Genomic DNA, 20,904 nt, shown 5'->3' with positions numbered 1-20,904 from the left:
TAATCTAAATAATTTGACTCTTTCTGCTTGTGCTTTGAAAAACCGACTGCTGTCTACAAAGATTCGACCGCAGTTTGTTTTTCAAAGCATATAAAAGCGGAAAGAGGCAAAGTTTTTGATCTTAAAATCATCGTCAGTCTTAATATCAGCTTCACAATCTAAAAAAAATCTTCCACCGATCAAGGCAAAAATTGGACTTTTAGTACTGATTACATAGATTTTTATATCTACGGTTTTAGAGATATACTGTTGTGAGACCAGGTTCACAAATAAATATGTAATTTTACGTCGGCTTCGTGACTGATTGATTGTCAAATGTTTGAAAGGATTCTGAAAACTTGCTTGAAAATAGCCAAGCAGAAATGTTCGGTCAGAAAATTCTTGGTCAAAAAAACTTGATCAATTTAATCATTGACGCCAATTTAAAATGGCGAATTTGCGTATAAATTACAAAAAAATTCTTAAATATAAGGAACGTTTAACTACTTAAGTAGCCCCAAAATTTTTAAACATCAAGTGCGCAGTTGGTTCAGCTAATATGAAAACTCTTTTTGAGTTTTCCATTCCAAAACAGAAAGAGCAAGTTGAACAAAAATCGTTGAAATGAAGGTGCTAGACAAAAAAAACGTAGTTTCTGTTTAGTGGTTAAAATTAAAATGACAAAACAAAGACAAATTTCAATCAAATTTTCATTCGTCAATATTGAAATAAAATTATTGCTCAATGCCTAGTATGACGCTTACTTGTTTTTTTTTTTGACAAAAACAAACTGATAACGTAATTTAAATGCAATTAGTTTTTCTATCTGTGAGGTAAATTGAAGTAATTCCCATCAGCCACCGAGTTACATTCAACTCTACCTTAAGTGTTAAGAGACGGGCGTGGAAAAGTGAAAGAAGATTTTCCTCTTATCCAAGCTGCCGAGAAAAAAGACTGCTGTCTTCAGCACTTAGTTGGACCTTAATCGCTCCCACATTACACCACAGAGGTATACCCCAAAATTTCCGCCTTAGTAAAATTCGCTCAAAACTTAGATACATAAAATGAACGAAATTAGGAGACATCCTTTGTATCTTTCTTTTTGGAAAAGGGGTTTCCCCAACTTTAATGAGTAAAAGAACTTTCAAATCGTAAAATAGGCTACAAGTCTTGTAGCACGTTTCCGCTCATTTTAGGTATCTATTATTCGCATTAAAATTATCTCTAATCCGCAATTGAGCCCAATTAAACGCGCGCTTTTTGAGCATGCAAAGTGATTTAATACTTTGCAATAAACACTTTATTACAGGTTTAATTGAAGCTTTTAAAGCTTTAAAGCGATTTAAACAAAAAAAAACTTCAAAGACAAAGTCAAAATGCCGAGCCACCGGTTTTTTTCCGAGAAATCCCTCACTCAAAATGGCTTGTATATCAATGTTGGACTGGCAAACTCAGGGGCACTATATTAATGGGCACTGACTAGAAACCAAGCGGTTTTTGCTCACCAGGAAGGGAAAATCGACTTGATAATCCGACAAATATCATCAAAAAATATTGAATGATTTTTCACAAAAAACCAAATTTATTTTTTTTCTGTTTTTAATTCATTGAACAAAAAAATTGTTTTCAAACTAATGGAAACGTTTATTCGGTTGTAATTCGGTGAGCGAATTACATGTCTTCAATTCTGAAAGCCAAAGTCAAGTTTTGCATTTTCGTCCAAAATTTGTCTCATGACATTTTTCTCAAAATTTGTCTCTAAAAATATGATGTGAACCTATGGCTAAAGCAGTTGTAGAATGTTGCTGAAACTATTTTCGTAATATCTCCTGTTCATATGGATTGTATTAAACCAAAAACTTCTGCTTTGGGGCCCATACTTGAAAAATTGGTACATTCGAAATGTAAAATTCGGAAGTGCAAAAAAATTTGTCTGTTTTTTTATGTTAAATGCCTTCTAATTTCTCGACTATTGGGTCTAGGTGGTCCAAAGTGATAAGAGAAATTTGTTTCAAGTTACATTTGGCTATGATTTAAAGAAATTTAAGATTAGCTACATATAAAGTCAAGTTTTGCGATTTCGTCAAATGTTTCTCTAAAGTCGTTTCGTATTTCAAAAAAATGATGTAAACCCCTGATTCAAAGATTTGTTGAATGTTGCCTTATTTTTTAATATCTCGTTTTTATATGGATTGTATTAAACAATAAATTTTTGCTTTTGGGGTCAAAACTTGAAAAATTGGTTCATTAGAAAAGTAAAGTTCGGAAACGCAAAAAATTCGTCTGTTTTTAATGTAAAAAGCTTTCTTATATCTCGACTGTTGTGTCGAGGTGGTCCAAAGTGATAAGAGAAAATTGTTTCAAGTTACATTTGGCTATGATTTAAAGAAACTTAAGATTAGCTACATAAAAAGTCAAGTTTTGCGATTTCGTTAAATGTTTCTCTAAAGTCGTTTCGTATTTCAAAAAAATGATTTAAACCCCTGGTTCAAAGATTTGTTGCATGTTGCTCAAACTTTTTTGTAGTATCTTTTTTATGGATTTATAAACAAAAAACTTTTGCTTTTGCGGTCAATACATGAAAAATTGGTTCATTAGAAAGGTAAAATTCGGAAAGGCAAAAAAATTCCTCTGTTTTTTTATATTGAGTGCCTTCTTATTTTTCAACTATTGGGTCTAGGTGGTTCAAATTGATAAAAAAAACGTGCTTGAAGCTAAATTGGCTATGATGTAAAGAAATTTAAGATTAGTAATATAGAGAGTCAAGTTTTGCATTTTCGTTCAATGTTTCTCTAAATTCGTCTCTCATTTAAATAATTTGATGTGACCCTAATGGCCAAGGAGTTGTAAACTGTTGCTCAAAGAATTTTAGTAGTAGCCCCCATTCACATGAATTGTATTAAACCAAAAAATTCTGCTTTGGGGTCAATACTTGAAAAATTGGTTCATTAGAAAGGTAAAATTCGGAAAGGCAAAAAAATTCCTCTGTTTTTATGTTAAATGCCTTTTTATTTCTCGACTATTGCGTCTAGGAGGTTCAAAGTGATAAGAGAAACGTGTCTCAGGCTAAATTTAGCTATGATGTAAAGAAATTTTAGATTAGTAATAAGAAAAGTCAAGTTTTCCATTTTCGTCCAATGTTTCCCAAAATTCGTCTCTTATTTAAAAAGTATGATGTGACCCTATGGGTCAAGGAGTTGCAGAATGTTGTTAAAACTATTTTCGTAGTATCGCCTATTCATATGGATTGTATAAAACCAAAAGGTTTTGCTTTGAGGTCAATACTTGAAAAATTGGTACATTAGAAAGGTAAAATTCGGAAATGCAAAAAATTCGTCCGTTTTTTATGTTAAATGCCTTCCTATTTCTCGACTATTGGGTCTAGGTGGTTCAAAGTGATAAGAAAAACGTGTGTCATGCTACTTTTGGCTATGATGTAAAGATTAGTGCTATATAAAGTCAAGTTGTGCAATTTCGTCAAATTTTTCTCTAAAGTCGTTTCGTATTTCAAAATTATGATGTAACCCCATGGGTCAAAGAATTGTTGAATCATGCTCATACTATTTGCGTGGCATCTCTTATTCACATGAATTTAATTAAACAAAAATATTTTCTTTTTAAGTTAATACTTAGAAAATTGGTACATTATATGATGTAGGTCCCAGTGCCTCAAAAACTGGTTTTTCTTCCGAAAAATCCCTCGCTCAAAAAAGGTTTTGTTTGTTAATGTGGGACTGGCCAAATCTATTTTCACTGGCCAAATCTATGTTCATTGGCCTAATCTAATTTCACTGGTCGAATCTATTTTGTGAACTATATGAGGTACGTTCCAGTGCCAAAAAGTTTGATTTTTTCCGAAAAATCCCTCGCTCAAAAAGGATTTGTTTGTCAATGTGGGACTGGTGTAGATTCAATGAACTGGCTAGGACCCTTTGATAAGTAGTATAAAGTAGTAGTAAGTGCTATTAGTAGTAATAAAGCTTTAATAATCACTTTTATGCTCAAAAACGCGCATTAAATTAGGCTTAATTGTGGATTATAGTGCTAAATTGAGTTACGTTGCGTTCGAAAAGGCGATACATAAACGGAGCAGATGCGTGATACAAAATCCACGAAAAACAGGATACTTAGCTTGTAATTTTATTTCGCGGCTAAGATTAGGACAATTGCGAACACGGGTTGCTAATTTCCCTTAAATTTTGCCGGTTTATGCTAAAGTAGCTATTTTCCTCAATATTGTTGCACTTTCATTATATTTACATAGGAAGAACGAACACGAGAAACAAGGATGGGGCATATTTGCCCGTCACGATTTGAGTAAACCTCTGCGGTGTAATGCATTCAATTACATATTTAACCAACTTATATTCTAACTATTATTAAATTAATACAATAAAAAACGAAATTAAATTTACGGTATAAGTGCCAAAAAAATTTGCCGGTTTAATATTATTGCTTATATTTACATTTTGCTTAAGATTTGGGCTCTCAATAGTCATCCAATAGCCTGATTCGCTTGTGCTGTTCACTTGATGATATATAACACGAGATACTTTCAGCTTGATAAAAAAAATGATTTTGCTTAAATGATTTTACGCAATTTATATTTTGTTGAATTTTTCATAAAATAATATCATAGGAACTTGTAATTGGGTTAAAACTTTTATCCGAAAATTTTTGATTTAGTAAAAAAACGTGCCGTGTTGTAAGAATATTTTTTGAGAGCTGAACACGGAATCACATTTTTCTAACTCTGCAAACATCCTAATGTCTGGTTGCTTAATGTCACAGAATTACACGCACATTGTTATCTCATAAAAAGTCAACAACCTGATGGAGACTCAAAATTACACCCACCTGGATTGGACCTTATTTGCTGGTATAGCGTGCTTCGATCCGCCATGCAGGATTTAAACTAAATTTATTTAGCAGTTCCATTCGGTGACATTCTTAGTTATAATTTTTCTCGTAAAATTTCTTGTCCCACCGCTTTAAGCATAGACAAAACATTTTGATCTTTAAACTGAGTGATCTTTCAAAGCATAAAAAATTTCTTCGTTTTTATCAAAAATTGATAATTCTTATTTGTTCAGACGGGCGGGTACTGCTATGAGGACTCTAAGATGTACCGGATGTTCCAAGATTACGTGGAGACCCATGATCACTGTATGGGAGGTCACCAAGAGGAATTCATGCTACCCATCGACTACCACTCCTCATCTTCTTCGTCTGATTCAGATATGGAGTTGGGACTCTACACATTCTGCATTTACGAACTCATCATCAACTGAGTCTGGTAGACAGCGAAGTTGTAATCAGTCAAAAATTCGGTTTTTGCGCTACTTTTCCCCTTGAAATTGCCATAGCTTAAACACACCTTTGCTCATCATAAATATTTGATGTAGAATCATTCCTTACCGTTTCTTTGAATGCCAGTTAGGCGAAATTGGCTTTGAGAACTTGATTGGAACCCCTTTAGATTTCTCATCTCGTCTTTTTGATGCGATTTAGCTGTTTTAGATTCCATGAGTTAATGGAACACTCATATACGCATGAACTCACAAGACAAAGAACTATTTTCCTAACCAGAGTGTAATGTTACTTGTACGTACCTCAAAACTTCCGACTGACAATTATTTTTCAGAGAGAGAACTTAATGTAAAACTTAATGCAACTTAAACTCGCTACAGATTAAACATTACATTTTTCACTCAGAACTGTCAACTAATTTCCTCAAATTGGTGTTGTTGTTTACTCAATTACTATTAATTACTATTCGACTAAATTAACTGTATCATAATCCTGAATGTTTTAATGAACTCAATACAGATCATCCAAAATCGGAAGAAGATCTTTGAACATAAGCCGACTAATTTCGGAATTGCTCTCAAACGCCAGGTGGGTGGAAAAACATTTGCATAAAAAAGACCAACACGTTTACAATAATTGCTATGAACTTTGTTCAAGAGCAATTAATGAAGGCCCTTTTAAGTTCCACAATCTAAGGCTAAATATTCCGATTCTTCGTCTAAGAGGAAACCATGAAATGCTTTCATCGATGTCATAGGACTTCGAATGCACTAGAACAAGCCCATGGGCGGAGTTTCCAGTTTCAGAACTCGCCAGATTTCTGTTTGACAACGAAAATAAATCCTCTGTACAACCCAAAAAATGGTTTGTAATGGTGCATTGCCTTTTTTGTGCTGGTTCAGTCCGCCTTTCCGGCGAGAATTAAAAAGTAAACAACTAATTGTAAAATGATGCATTTTAGTTCTGCTCAAAAGTCTTTCATTGAGTTGCAACAGCACAAAGTTGTTTAAATAAATGGCCAATTCAACTTTACTAAATTGTTGGTACTTTACAAAAAGGCACAGGGCTATTCTACCAGATTGTTCGTCTCTTTCAATTAGTAGAAAGCTGTTTACTTTTAGAATTCCAATTTATCCCTAAGATTTTGCTAAATTTTGCACGAATTTAGCAACCCTTTCCATTTCTCCTGACACCCGAGCCTCCAAGCCGTTTGCCAATTTCTTCAAGAAATTGACCTTAGACACTGAAAAAAAACCTCAGAACATAATTAAATTGGCATTCATTTTGTTGCCGATAAATTTGAAGTATGCATTTCATTTTTGTCAATGTTTGGTTGATGTTTTATGAAATGTTGTCACGAGCGGCCCGGACAGTAGTTTAAAACACGAAACAAATAGTCGCGGTTCGAATGGTGCCAAAGTTATTGCGCTGCGATTAGCGGTTCGCCTGGGGTTTTGTAATTTTCATTTTCTACGAATGCGAAAATTGGGTTACTTTTGTGTTTCTCAACTTAAACTAAAAGAAAGGTTTGATCTAGATGTTTGCTTTAATTCAAAGAGTCAGAGAAAATACAGGCACTATTAGAGCTGCTTAACTTTAGCTATCCAATTCTAGCTTGTCCTGACAAAGATTAGTTTTAATAGCACCTCACTTCAATATTTAAACTAAATATTTACAGTTCAATGATAATCAAGTAACCTCTTAAAAGGGTAATAGCTCTAATGACAGGTCACGATAACCTCATGATCATGAGGCGTAGCTGCATGAGCTTGACACACCCGCACGTTGAGAGAGAAAAAAATAATTGCATCTTTCATGAATTTTGATATTTTCAGTTTTTATTATGTCTTCTGCTAAGTGTGCTCGTTCGTCGGTAGTTGAAAGGCTATCAGACGACGACACTTGCTATAATTACGGAGTTGCAGCTCAAATCTGGGAGTTGGTGGTCGAGTCGGGCAAGTTTGAGGAGGCGCCGCTCATCACCAAAGAAGATGTGGAGCAAGAGAGGGTGCGGCTTGGGAAGGTGCCGGCCCCAATGATGAAGCTTGCCTCGGAAGAAGCTCAGGTTTGTTATTCTACTTCCTCCTTGATTGTTCCTCTTTGTTTTTCTCCTTGTTGTTGTTGGCTTGAGCACATGAAATCAAAACTTGTTGTTAGAATAAAAATAACTATTTTTGTTACAGGCAGCTGCGGTGGCGACGACTGGTCGAGGGAGCTACCGACAATTGTTGGGCAGTGTGGAGGATCCTCGGCCAGACTGGGCGTTTGGGCGGACGACCATCTACGAGGGCGTGTACCCTCTGTTGAGGAAGAAACCTAGCAACGCTCCGCAGCTGTATGAGTTCGAGGTGTTTGGGGGGATCGACTTCCTGATGCATCGCTCCTGGTTGCTGATGGCCCATCATGGAGAGGTCCTCATCTTGATGAGATCCCTGACTTGGTCCCGACGTTGGCTGTGCTTCTCAGGGGTCTCAAGCTGTGGATCTTCTCCTCTACCAACCGCACAACAACGAAGTTTTGGGTCAACCAGGAGTTTGATCTGCACTCGATGTTCGCGTTCCTGCAGGTAATAATTGTGTGTATTTCAACCAAATAATGAGTGATTAACCCGCATGAATACTAATCCGCTTGTTTGTCCTGTGGCTGTATTTTGCATGTTGTGAAGGGTGATGGCGCAGCTCGCTTCTCCTTTTGTGTGCAGCGTCCTGGTGAGACGGTTTTCATGGAGAAGGCAGTTGGTCACTGTGTCCTGACGGTGAGCGGCATTCCTCGGGAGTTCAAGGACTTCAGGACCGAGGATGTCGGCGCAGTGCTCCTATCCTCTTGCGTAGTGAGCTCCCGGACGGACGGTGACGAGCCCACCCTGCAGAAGTCTTGGTACTTCGCTCCTGGCCATCGGACATGGCAGGCGACTGCTGAGTCGAAGAAGTACAAGAAGAAAAGGAAGTCGACATTTGGGCGAAAAGGGAGCCGATGACTAAGTAAGAAATTATTTTACTGCACTCTCTTGTGATGTGAGAAATTAGTTAGCACCGCACTGACTATGAATAGGTAAAACAAACACTAGTTTTATTAAAATATTAAGGTTACATTTTGCTAATCCACGGTATATAGTGTAGTATTAAGGAAAAAATGTGTGTAAAATGTTGCAAAGTTTGTGAACCACCTGGCAAAAATGATCATAACAATCTGCACAACGAGGAGAGATAGATAAGCATGTCATTGAGAATTCAAGTTTTTCCAAAGAGCAGGGGTTTTGTAATTTATAAATTTAAAGTCACTGCATTTTCGTGAAAATCGGTGTTATGAAATTTCAAAAGCATATAACTTTGAAAGTAATAATTCATTCACCATGGAAAATAGCTCATGACAATCAGCAGACCTAGGAGAATTCAGATCACTATCGATGAAATTACAACAATTCCTCAAAGCTCAGGGGTTTTGTAATTTGCAATTGATACCTCGAAAATTAGCATCAAATATGTAATTATCAAAAAAAATTTTTTTATTTATTTAATTTTATTATTAGCTAATACGAACGCGCTTGGATATTATGTTAATGATAAACAGAAAGATAGAATGGATACACTTTTTTGTAAGTTTTAAAATTTTGATTTTCTTTTTCTGAGCTTGTCAAGTCATCAAATCTGTCAACTATATGAAAACAGCCAGTAATCGACAACTGCGTTGATGGAATCAGTCTTTTGTTTACAGATGCTTGAAATCATTCTGTAGTTGTGTTTGTATTTATCGCAATTATATACAGTGCCTTATAAATTATTCTTGCTTCCTCCTATTGGTGCTATTTATGTTAAATTAAGATTCAATTGAAACATGTTTTTTCAAAGACAAAAGGAATGAAAGTTTGAATGTTCTGAGAACGAAGTTCAGCACCTTAGCTTGTTGTTGCAATCATGTTAAACATTAACAATAACATTACATAGGGCCCTTTATGTAAAGTTAGTAAATTCAACAAATTAATTCCAGATTGCAAAATGTTTCGATTGTTCTTGGGTGTTTTGCTTTTTTGTGGGTTGATTTACTGCGCGAATGAAAAATGCGAACTGTTGGAAGAGCTATGGGAGCACAGACAGCACTTAGAATGGAAATGTTGCGAAGGGAAGGAGTTGTTATACTTAGGTGGAAATTTGATGGCAGAAAATGGAGACTGTTTTCACAGTCAGAAAGTTATTGGAAAGCCAAATAAAGCGCTGTTGTTGATGATGTTGTTTACTGCATTTGTTTTATAGACTGTAGCTCTTTGAACTTTGTGCGTTGTGTTAGATACTTTTAGAAACTATACATCAGAGACTTTTAGCAAATTTTAATTACTGTCAAACAGATTGAGACTTTTTTATAGCTCCGTTTTAAAACTTTGTTATAAGATTTTAGATTGAAATACATTTTAAGATACAGCACAAATGTTTTATTCTAGACTACATAGAGAGCATCGTCAAAAAAAATTTGGTGATCACAAGTGTGAATCACCTAGGGTAGGATAAATCCCACCAAGTTTTTCGGGAGACACTTTAGGAATATTATTGTTGGCACTGGGGTCATTGGGGTTTAAACTTAGTAACTGCGTTTGTAATTGAGAAAGTGCTATAACAACACCTTTTTTCAATAGGCGATGGTCTTGATGATTTTGTAAATATTCAAAATCTGCGTCAGAAACGATAATAATTGGTTTCGATTTAATAGTCGTTTTGTCAATTTGAAGGCGAAAGGGGAAACGTTTATGAACTTCTTGATATCTGTGGAATAAATAGCTCATAAGAAGATGCAAAAGGAAGGAAGTTACAAACATAACAGCTCCAAAAACTAAATATGGTGTCCAGCTTACTGTATTATCAAATTTGGCATCAAGTTGAGGATGAAACTTTTTCATGTTAGTAAGGATAGGTTGAGTTATGTCTTCAATGGCGTCTAGGCTTCGTTTTTTGTGTTGTGGTACCTGTACGAGTTGCAGTTGTACTTGTTCAATGAGATGAGTTCTGGCCATATCCACATCTTTGATTTGTGGCATGTCATCAATGGGTGGTAGTTTGTTGAAGAGAAAGGCAAGAGGAATTGGCAAGGCAAGTTCTAGAACTGTTGGCTCAGTATTCTCACATGTTGAGCAGTCAGCGCGCAGATGAATGTTGGGACCCTCCAGTTCTAGACCACAACTAAGGATGACAATGCAGACTTTGCAACCACTTCTGTGCTCCTTGTTAAGTGGATGTGTTGAATTGGAGGCAGTTGTTGACATTATGAAGTCTTCCGAGGCACTTGTGATCAACCACCGACCATGACCCAAGGATTGAGCCTTTTCTTTTAGCGGAAGTTGAACATTGCGGATTCGGCAAACTTCTAAAGCAGACAAAGAATCTTTAAAAAGCAAAGTCGCCAAGCAAGAATCCTTAGATTTTTCCATAGGAAAAGACGAAAAACAGATTGAATAAGACTTAGATCCTATACACTCTTCTAAATCAAAAGCAGTAAGCAATGCTGCTTCATTTTGGTTTTCGGTTACCGCTATATACTCTGTTTCCAAGTCCCACATTGTTGCTCGGATCGAATCAGTCGTCGGCATCGGCAGAGGAATAGCGTGAAAAACATCTAAAACTGTTTCGCCTGAAGAAAAAGGAATTGATAGTGTGAACATTAAACCAAAATCAGTTGAAATAACATTTGAAACCAGCTTAGTTTCGTAATAAGACATGATGTTTGCTATCGGAATTGACAAAGTTAACCGGCTAGCTGTAAACTGAGAACGTATTACAAAGCTTTGCAAGATCTCGGCAAGAACACGTTTGGGTATCAGTGATAAAGGTAGCATTCCTTCAGCAATAGCAGGTGAAGCTGTAAAAAGATTCATCTTAAAAGCATACAAGGAATTCCGATAAGATCTTAAGTTAGTGTAAACAGATCCTAAAATAGAGTTTAGGAGAGAAAGGTGATGATTAGTTTCACCTCTAACATACAGAAGTTGGTCACAGTTTCTCATTAAATGAATGCTCTCGGTCAACACTTGAAACTGTTTCTGCAAAGTCTTAGCATTTTGTGATTGAATATCCATTAAATGTTCAGAAGCTTTACGAAGTTCATGAATTTCCTTACCAACAATGAAAAACTTTTCATTCGTGATGTTCTGAACTGCGGTCCATTGCTCTTGCGCTGCATTGATATATTCAATTGATTCTTTGATTGCCTTTCTATTTTGCTTAGCCAACTCATTGCATCCACCAAAGATCCTCCCAAGGGTACATGACAACTTATCTTTGAGTCCAAGACCAAGACCAAAAATTCCAGCACCAGCACCAGCCATTAAAGAGAGCTTACCTCAAGACGGAGAAGTTCCAAATCCTGTTTCACTCGTATCTGTTCAGCCAAAACTTCTTGTAGTATCCAGTTTGAAGTGAAGTTCAATGAAGTGATGTTACTGTAGTCCAATTTGCAACCATAGTTGGGAGTGTTCCATAACTCGTCCATTTTATTAGCAATTTTGTGAACGAATTTGTCAATTTGAGAATCAAAAACAGGAAAAGGCAAAACAAATTGTAGTTTTTCAAAATTTTCGGCTTAGAGAATTTTTCGATGATAGTTAAAAACAACACCATTGTGATTTGAATCAGGTACTGCACTTATGTTGTGCAATAAAAACAGTAAAAGCCAAAAGAAGTTGAATACTCCCATTTGAAATTTGTCGACTTAAAATCAAAAGAAGTTTCCACTTTGGAGTTTGACAAAAAATACTGATTAAGAAGATCAACTGATATTGACTGAGGTTCAAATTATAATGAATATAGTTAGAGAGCAAATGTTGAACAAACACATTTGGACTTTGGTTTCACCAAACAAAAGGACAGTTGATAAAAGGGGAGTTTAATCAACAATAAAGTTAAAGGGGGCGTTATGAAGTGTAACATTTAATCTAAGAGTTCATGTTTACTTACTTTGAACTCGATTGAAATCTCCTGACAAGATTGACATTCCTGCGAAGTTCATATGCTCTGTTTGTTCCTGAGCGGGGATCACTTTGTGGTGAAAACGGCAAAGGGCGTCGTCTCTTTTTCGGTTGTGTTTGTTGAACTGGTAACATTCGAGCATTGGCAAATATTCCACCAGGTTGAGCTGGAGGGTCAATGAAGATATTGGCTCCAACATCTATGACATCCGGTTGTAAAGGTTCATCAGGGGCTGTAGTGCCTTCTACAATGAATGCGTCTGGGTCATCAGGTTGAGGCAGAAACTGAGCATGAAAATTAGGATCTTGATTTTGTATTTCAGCTGCTGCTGGTTCATTTAATTCAACAGCAGGTAATTCGGCTGCAGGTTGAACAGCTGGGGCAACAGCTACTGGGGGTGCTATGGGAGCTGCTGCTCGATTGGGACATTGAAAGCCAAAGACCACTGTATGGCCTGGTATTGCTGGATAACCAACAATTGGTTCGTAAGCAATCATTTGATCAAGCACGCTATCAGTTATTTCAGGTTCAGACATTCGCTGAGTTGATGGATCAGGGACAAAATTTTTTGAATCGACATTAGGTAGATCAATGATTTCGTACTTAGGTGAAATAGGACGCAGGCGCATTCGATTAACACATTGAGTATGATTAGAATTAACTTTACGCACTATATAGTTGGAGTTTGTTAAAACATTTTCTACACGATACAAAGGCAACCATTTAGTGATTGACTTACCAGCAAAATCACTAGTGGTCACAAGTTTTGGATTCAGTAAAAGACAATAACTATGGACTGATAGTGGCTTAGCATTTGCCTTTTTGTCATAGATTTTGCGATATTTTTGATATGCAAGTAATGAATTATCACGTGCAGTTGCGAAAGATCTATTCAGGTTCTCTTGGGTGTCGGCGAGAAAATCATGTGTAGGTGTCAAGTTTTTGAGAGCAACATTGTTGTAGCGATAGTCAATTGGTTTGAATGGATCTCTGCCATGAAATAACAGGGATGGTGTACAACCCAGAGATGAGTGATATGATGTGTTAAAGACAAACGTTGCAATATCAACATATTTATGCCAGTCTTTAGCTAATGAATCCTCATAAATACTCATAATTCGCTTCACAGTTGCGTGGCTGCGCTCAATAGCACCAATAGTTTGTGGATGCTTGACAGTTGCAAATTTAAGGTTGATTTCAAGTAATGAACACAATTCTTGCATCATTTTAGAAGTGAAAACAGTTCCTAAGTCACATAAAATAGTGGTTGGCAAGTATGAGTGTTGCATAAATAAATGAAACAATTGACTTGCAACGGTTTCAGCACTAGCATTTCGGATAGGAATGGCAAACAAATAACGACTAAAAACGTCCATTGCTGTTAGAATATGAGTATATCCTTGAGATTGTTTCAATTTTCCTACAAGATCAACTTCAAGTAAATCGCCAGGATAGCACTGCTGAGACGCAACAGAAAGCATTTGTGATCTAAGGTCACTATTTTTAACAGCTTTTGTTTGCAGGCATGAGGAACAGTTTTTGATATAATCTAATAGCATTTCAGTGAAGTTAGGAAAATAAAACCTTTTACGGAATTCAGAAGCTGTCGCTTTGATACCTAAATGACCACTGAACCTGCTATTGTGAATCCTATACAATAATTCTTTACGCAATTGCTTGGGAACCTCAAAACTTTTCCCGTATGATCATAAAACTTTCTATAAAGAATACCATTTTTGACAAGTAGGCGATGTAAATGCTTACGATACTTTTGTAGCTCATCATTAAAGTATGGATAGTCCGGTTTCTTTGATTGTTGGATCCAGTCAATGACAATTCGGATGTTCAGATCTTTGTGCTGCTCTTCTATGAGGTTCAATGGCTGATTGTCATCGTGAAACTCAAACTCATCCAAGGGGTTCCGTTCTGCCAAAGAATTCAATTCGAGGTCGCACAAGATTTCACTGATTTCCACGTCCAGGTCATATATTTGAAAGTCATCATCTTCGTAACATTGGAGGGCTGTCAGGCTATTATCCGGTACGGAAGGTTTCATTTCCACTTCTACTCCATGAATTGGCATCTTGGTTGATATTTTGAGACTCAATTTCGTTGACGGGTTAATGTGAATTTGAGATAAAAAGTCAGCTGCGGTATTGGCGCGGCCAGGGACATGTCCAAGAACAAAATTGAAATTCAAAACATGGTCAACTGCGTTCCAAAGTGCCGCTGGAATTGTTTTAGCTTGGAAAAATGACGTTAAGCTTTTGTTATCGGTTAAAACTAAAATCGGTTTCGTCGCTCCCCATAAGATATGGGCAAAGGTGTCAAAAGCAAAATGAACGCCTAGAAATTCCTTAGCATAAATAGACAGTTTTAGCTGAGTAGCGTTAAAAATCTTCGAACCAAAGGCTACTGGTGCATAAAGTTTGTGCTCAACATCACCTTTTTGAACATAATCTTCAACCATAAGAACATATCCAGCCGAATAATAGCTAGCGTCTGCTAAAATAACGTACTGCAAATCTGGTTTTGGTAGTCGAAGAGTAATTTTACACGAGTTTTCCAACATTTTAGTCAAGTCTTTCAAACAAGTGTGATGTTCGTTGGTAATTTCAAAAGGCGTATCGTTTTTTGTCAATTGATAAAATGGCAAAAGCTTGTCAGCTAATTTAGGCATATAGTGGCGGAAATACTGGAAAAATCCAATCAAACGTTTTGTTTGTTTTACATTTTTAGGCATTTTAATCGTTGACAGGAACTTATCAACCTTACTTTTGTTAGGCATTGTTCCTTCGGAACTTATTGAACGACCTAAAAATGTAATGTTTGGTACTCCTATTTCACATTTTTCCATCGAAAGTTTCAAACCTGAACGGCGAATACAATGAAAAATGCTTTCTAGATTGGAACACAATTCGTCAAAATTGTGAGCAGCGGTGCCAAGATCGTCAACGTATTGAAAACATTGGTCATTTGCAATACATGTGTCAAGATACTTACGCATAAAGGAACTAAATGCACTTACAGAGCGACTTAATCCTTGCGCTAATCGTGTGTAGGCAAAAGTTCTCGATGCAAAATTGAAGGCAAGTAGTTGAACGGAAAGGGGGTCTGCCATTTTTACAGCATAGTACGCTTGGCTACAATCTAATTTTGCAAAAAGGCTTTTACCGGCTAAATGGATACCAACATCCTCGAGCGTTGAAATTGGAAAATTATTCGAATTATAATCATGGCGAATTAAATGGTTAACACGTCTAAGGTCGACAAGCAAACGGAGTTTGCCGGATGGTTTGCGTTGCGCAAAAAGAGGACTTGAATATTTTGAATACGGCAAAGTTGTAATAATTCCAAAATATTGCATTATTGCAAGATCGACTAAAATTTCTTCACGCAGATGAATTGGAGTTGGGGGACTTTGCGTGTAAACAGGTTTGGGTTTTTCCGGCGTAAGTTTGATTTTGAACTCGTCGTTTCCACCAACATCGAAACGATGTCTGGCAAAAATATCATTAAATTCGACTAAAAGATCCTCGACTTTGGATTTTTGCTCAACATTCAGTACAGATTTATTCCAATTAAAATTACTTAAAAATTTAAGTTTTTCTTCTTGACTTTGTAAAGGATCAAGTTTTTCAAGTTGTTTCAGTTCTACCAAAGTTTCGAAAATTCTTTTATGAATTCCTGTCAAGTTTTGCGATGACGAACAGGTTTCGGGTGTAGGGAACCAAAACTCATTTTTGGGAAAGGGATCAACTTTTTCATGAATTGTTACTAGCTCATTAAGTTGAAAATTGTCTAAACTAAACAAACTAGGATCAATTGGCTGAATATATTCGGCTTGTTTTGCGGTTAAAATTGTAAATTTGGCAATGGCTGTGTCTTTGGCTACAGTAATTGCTATTGGAGTAACATTAAGAAGGGCAATTTCTGTTTCAGAATTCTTCAGTTTGGACAGGGAACTTGTTAAGCATAACCCCGAACTCTTTTCAAAACCAGCATTAGGCTCGACTATTCCTATGATTTCTTCGGAGAATTTTTTATCTATTGCGCACTTCAATACTTCCTGACTGTGTGGTTGAACAGTAATCTTTTGAGCACTTTTTAGCGCAAATTTGTTCTTATGATGAATAGTTTTCTTAGAGCCGTTGGCTTTGGCCACAGAGTTAATTTGCAAAGTAATATCGGGCAAAAGGAGCTTACGGGATTTAAGATCAATTAAAATATCATTTCGTTCAAAAAAGGGTAAACCTAGAATTGGTTTGTTCATTTTTGGCAAAATTAAAAATTTCTCAGTGAATGGTTGATTAGCTAGAGTAAAAGAAATATTAACTAGGCCTAAAGTTTTTGCATAGGATCCGTTAGCCACTTTTACAACAGGGAATGGATTAGATGGTAAGTTTTCGATGCTTGTTGGCGATACTTTCTTGATTTTATCAATAATTAAAGGAGAAATAGCACTAGAAAAAGCTCCAGAATCGACTAAAAATGATGTTGAGAATGATTGAAAAGATAAAGGGACATAAAATAGTTTAGCACAAGGGGGTATTACTGAATTAAGATGAGGGACTTTGCGCTGTAATTGTGGCTTACCTAGTTTTTTGGTTGTTTGTCGAAAGGTAGCTTCTGGTCACGCTCAGCTTGTTCACGATACCAGCAATACTTCGGTGTGTGTCCATACTTTCCACAAATGTCACAAAAGAACCTTCTGCGGTTTCCTCTACCATTAGATCTGTTGAAGTTTCCATTTCCAGATCCACCTTGTGACTGAAAGTTTCCTCCGTTGTTGTTAGGCTGAACACCATGGTGCATTGCTATCATTTGCTGCATCATGCCTTGCCAGTCGAAAGGAGGGTCGTTTGCTGCTGCGTGGGCGATTCCTTGATAGTTTTGTCCGTATCGTCCTGTGTTCCAGTTACTAGAACTCACATCTTGTGCTTGTGCTTTGTTTTCTAATTTTGATAATTTTTGATTAAGTTTTTCATTAGACTCTTTCAGTTCTTTTTGGCTTTTGTTAATAGCTGAAATACTAGCAACAATTGTTTCAAACTGTGAGGTTGATATTTCATTAAAGGCTGACTCGGAATCATCCTCAGGGAACTGATCATCTAACATTAACCTTTTTGAGGCTTTTTCGCAATGTTGTTCGACGGGGGTCGCTTCTTGTAGAGTTAACAGATATTTTTTAAGTTTGTTTGGCATACCGTTTATAAAAGCTTCTTTAACTCTTCTAGTTCTATCATTTGCTCTGTCTTCTGCAGCTATTGCAGGTAAACCACCAGCGGCAGCTCGTGCTGCTATATTTGGAAAAGCTAAATTTGCCAATCTTTGTAACTCAGTCAGGTAGTCTTGTATTGTTTCTTTTGATTTATTAAACTTACGATTCTGAAACTGCAGTTTATAAAATTCAACGCGTTCGGGACCTACATACCTTTCACGTAAAGCTGTCAAAGCTAGATCCAAATCTTCTCTTGTAGCTTGTGCAAGTTGATCATAGAAAGTTAAAGCGTTACCTTTCAGGTGAAGATGTAGGTACAAATGTTGATTTGCTGCATCAATTTGAGCCAAACCAATGCAACTTCTTAATTGCCTCTCAAATTGGTCAATGTTTTCAGTTTCTGCTCCAGAAAAAGTTTGCAAATTCAAAAAAGGTTGGATAGGTTGTGCCATTTTGAATGAATATTTTCAAAAACCTCAAAATTCTGTTCAGAAACACCAAATGACTCCTGTCACCATGTCACGAGCGGCCCGGACAGTAGTTTAAAACACGAAACAAATAGTCGCGGTTCGAATGGTGCCAAAGTTATTGCGCTGCGATTAGCGGTTCGCCTGGGGTTTTGTAATTTTCATTTTCTACGAATGCGAAAATTGGGTTTCTTTGGTGTTTCTCAACTTAAACTAAAAGAAAGGTTTGATCTAGATGTTTGCTTTAATTCAAAGAGTCAGAGAAAATACAGGCACTATTAGAGCTGCTTAACTTTAGCTATCCAATTCTAGCTTGTCCTGACAAAGATTAGTTTTAATAGCACCTCACTTCAATATTTAAACTAAATATTTACAGTTCAATGATAATCAAGTAACCTCTTAAAAGGGTAATAGCTCTAATGACAGGTCACGATAACCTCATGATCATGAGGCGTAGCTGCATGAGCATGACAAATGTTTTAAGCAATTAGACAAACAATGTACACCACAAATAACACATTGAAAAACGAACACATTGTCAAACCATGGTTTATACATTCCCGTTTTCGCAGTTCGAAAAATTTACTCACGTTATTTCTAATTTTTGACAATATATTTGGCATGCAATTAATCACTCCTCTCCTATATAATAAAAAAAAACATTTGACGGGATTCCTATTTAATAATTCCAAACAGTTGTTCAGCATTAAGAGTCAGGCAATTCAATTTGAACTACTTTTGAACGGTTACCGAAACATGTCCTGCTATCTTTTTACAAAACCTCGCAGAAGCGTTCACTTATATCGCTTCGATTGAGTTTGCTTTCCAAGACAATCAATTTCATTGCTCAAAAATCTATTGTTACAATACAAATTTACAATGCACAATTGTGAACCTATTTACATTAGAACAAAACGTTTATGGTCAGAATGTTTGAAATAAAACAGGTAGCTTCCATAGGAGGAGTTCAATGTTAACTAAAATTCCGACGAAGCTATAGATCGGACCTCCTCGTCCGAGAGAAAGTTTTTGGTTAGTGGTTCTCCGCCGTTTTCTTGCACTAGCTTGGATAGATATCTACCACCATAGATTGTGTACGACCATGAGATAATAACCATCGCAATGAGCAACAAGTTAATAACTGCTTCTGTTAATGTTCTGGAGTATGGACCACTCGCAATAACAAATGCCATCCTACATCTGAAAAGCGAACATTGTTGAATGTCAGTAATAATCTCCAAAACGTTTCCGAAAAATTGCATTGCGAACAACCAAAACTTGCTCGAAGAACAAAAAAAGCTTCACCAACCTATCAAATATTTCAACGAAATAATCAGAGAAACTAGAATTAGCGGCCGCCGATTTGTTTTCAGAATACATTTCAGCAAGCTCGAATTAGCAAAACTTTAAAGCATTGGGCATTTAAAGAAGTGTTGTCTAATTTTTTACATAATATTGTTACACTATGGTACCAAAAAACTACGTACGCCTACAGAATTTTTAAAAACTGCCGAAAACATCAAATAATACATTTGGAGTTCAAATCGGATCTCCTGACGGGTCAGTACGCTTTTAGCGTTCTTAACATCCAATAGACGACGGCTTGTACAGTTTTCGAAAAGGTTTCTAACAAAAGATTTGAGCAAAAATAACTCTTAAAGAGCAGAAATTGTGCCGTACAATAGTGTATATACTTTTTGCTACCATAGTGTAAAATTTTTCCACCATATTTGTCCTGATTAAATTTTTTGCCTAAATACATTAGCGACATTTTTTCTGAAATCAGTCAGATATAGAAGGTGGAACTGGTAGAAAGATATATAGAAGGTAGAAGAATATATATAAGTGTAACCCAAGTCAATGCTTGCTCTATCTTAAAAGTACCAATAAATTGAAATTTCTGCTCTGATTTCAAAATTCAGAAGTCATGATTTCAAAGACAAGACAAAAAAAATTAAACATACCCGGCAAATTGCCGGAAAATAGCCGCCGTTGATTCCCATAACTCTATTGGGATTGAAAGAAAAGAAAATATCAACAAAAATTAATTTTTGTATAAAAATATTTTTAAGTGCGACTCCTGTCTCTCAGTGAGAGGCTACAGGGTCTAGTATCAATACCAATAAGCATTATAGATAGTAACTAAAACTTATGAGAACAAAGTTCAAGTACCGGGCATCTAAAAATGGGCTTTATGGGTTTATCCCGTTTCTATTTCTTTGATTTTTTATACTGACTCTCTTTATTTTGAATTCCTTTGCTGAGCAGCTGCTGTTTAAAAGGACTTTGAGCAGAATGACAAAAGAGTGAAACTAGCCTAAAATGTCGAAAAAGCGGCAAAATGGGTAAAGCGAAAAGAAGTTCGACGAAGTAAAAAAATAGGAGCGCTATAATAGCCGGCTGAGAAGATGAGGGCGGCTATTAAACATAACCGACTAACGTCCGGCGAATTGCTCTCAAACCACCGGCGAGCGGTTGGCTTCGTCAGTAGCTAGGCACGGTTTAGTGAGGCTAGCTTTAGCTTAATTGAAGGGGCGTAGCGTAAGTGAGCGCAGCGGGGGGGGGGGGTACACCGGGGGGCTGATGGGGTGGCAATAGTGGGGGGGGGCAACAGTGGTGGGGGAGTCAATCTCTAATAACCGCCCTTGACACCATAAGTATAAGTCTCCAAAACAGATTCTGTGAATGACATACTTGAAGACTAGTGAGCTGAAAGGCTCTAAGAGCACTTAATGCCCGCTGGGCGCTACCTGTTTATCCCGTTTTTGAGGACGAAAAGTCCGACGAAATTCAGATTGCTCAAGAGAAATATTGGTCAAGCATAAAAGAAAGACCAACAGGACTAATATAATTGCTCCAAAATTTGTTTGAGAGCAATTAAAATCTTACAAATGCTTGCTATATTTTTTATGCATCTAATCGCCCCTTGTTGCGCTCATCAGAGTATATGTATTTCCAAAAAGGTGTTTGCTCCTAA

The 20,904-nt window shown here is 36.6% G+C and overlaps 1 protein-coding gene across 1 annotated transcript in view; it reads left to right on the top strand.

The window, feature by feature from the left end:
* The window catches only part of LOC142335433 (uncharacterized), a 58,883-nt gene extending 53,097 nt beyond the window's left edge, over positions 1–5,786 (top strand). Inside the window, exon 6 of the mRNA XM_075383915.1 lies at positions 5,073–5,786. Coding sequence (XP_075240030.1) covers positions 5,073–5,270 — 198 coding nt within the window. The 3' untranslated portion in view covers positions 5,271–5,786. The remainder of the gene's footprint in view (positions 1–5,072) is intronic.
* Positions 5,787–20,904: the final 15,118 nt, after the last annotated feature.

The sequence above is a fragment of the Convolutriloba macropyga genome, chromosome 2, assembly GCF_964194025.1.
Source record: "Convolutriloba macropyga chromosome 2, txConMacr16.3, whole genome shotgun sequence".
Classification (NCBI taxonomy): domain Eukaryota; kingdom Metazoa; phylum Xenacoelomorpha; order Acoela; family Convolutidae; genus Convolutriloba; species Convolutriloba macropyga.
This window is presented reverse-complemented; position numbering and strand designations above follow the sequence as displayed.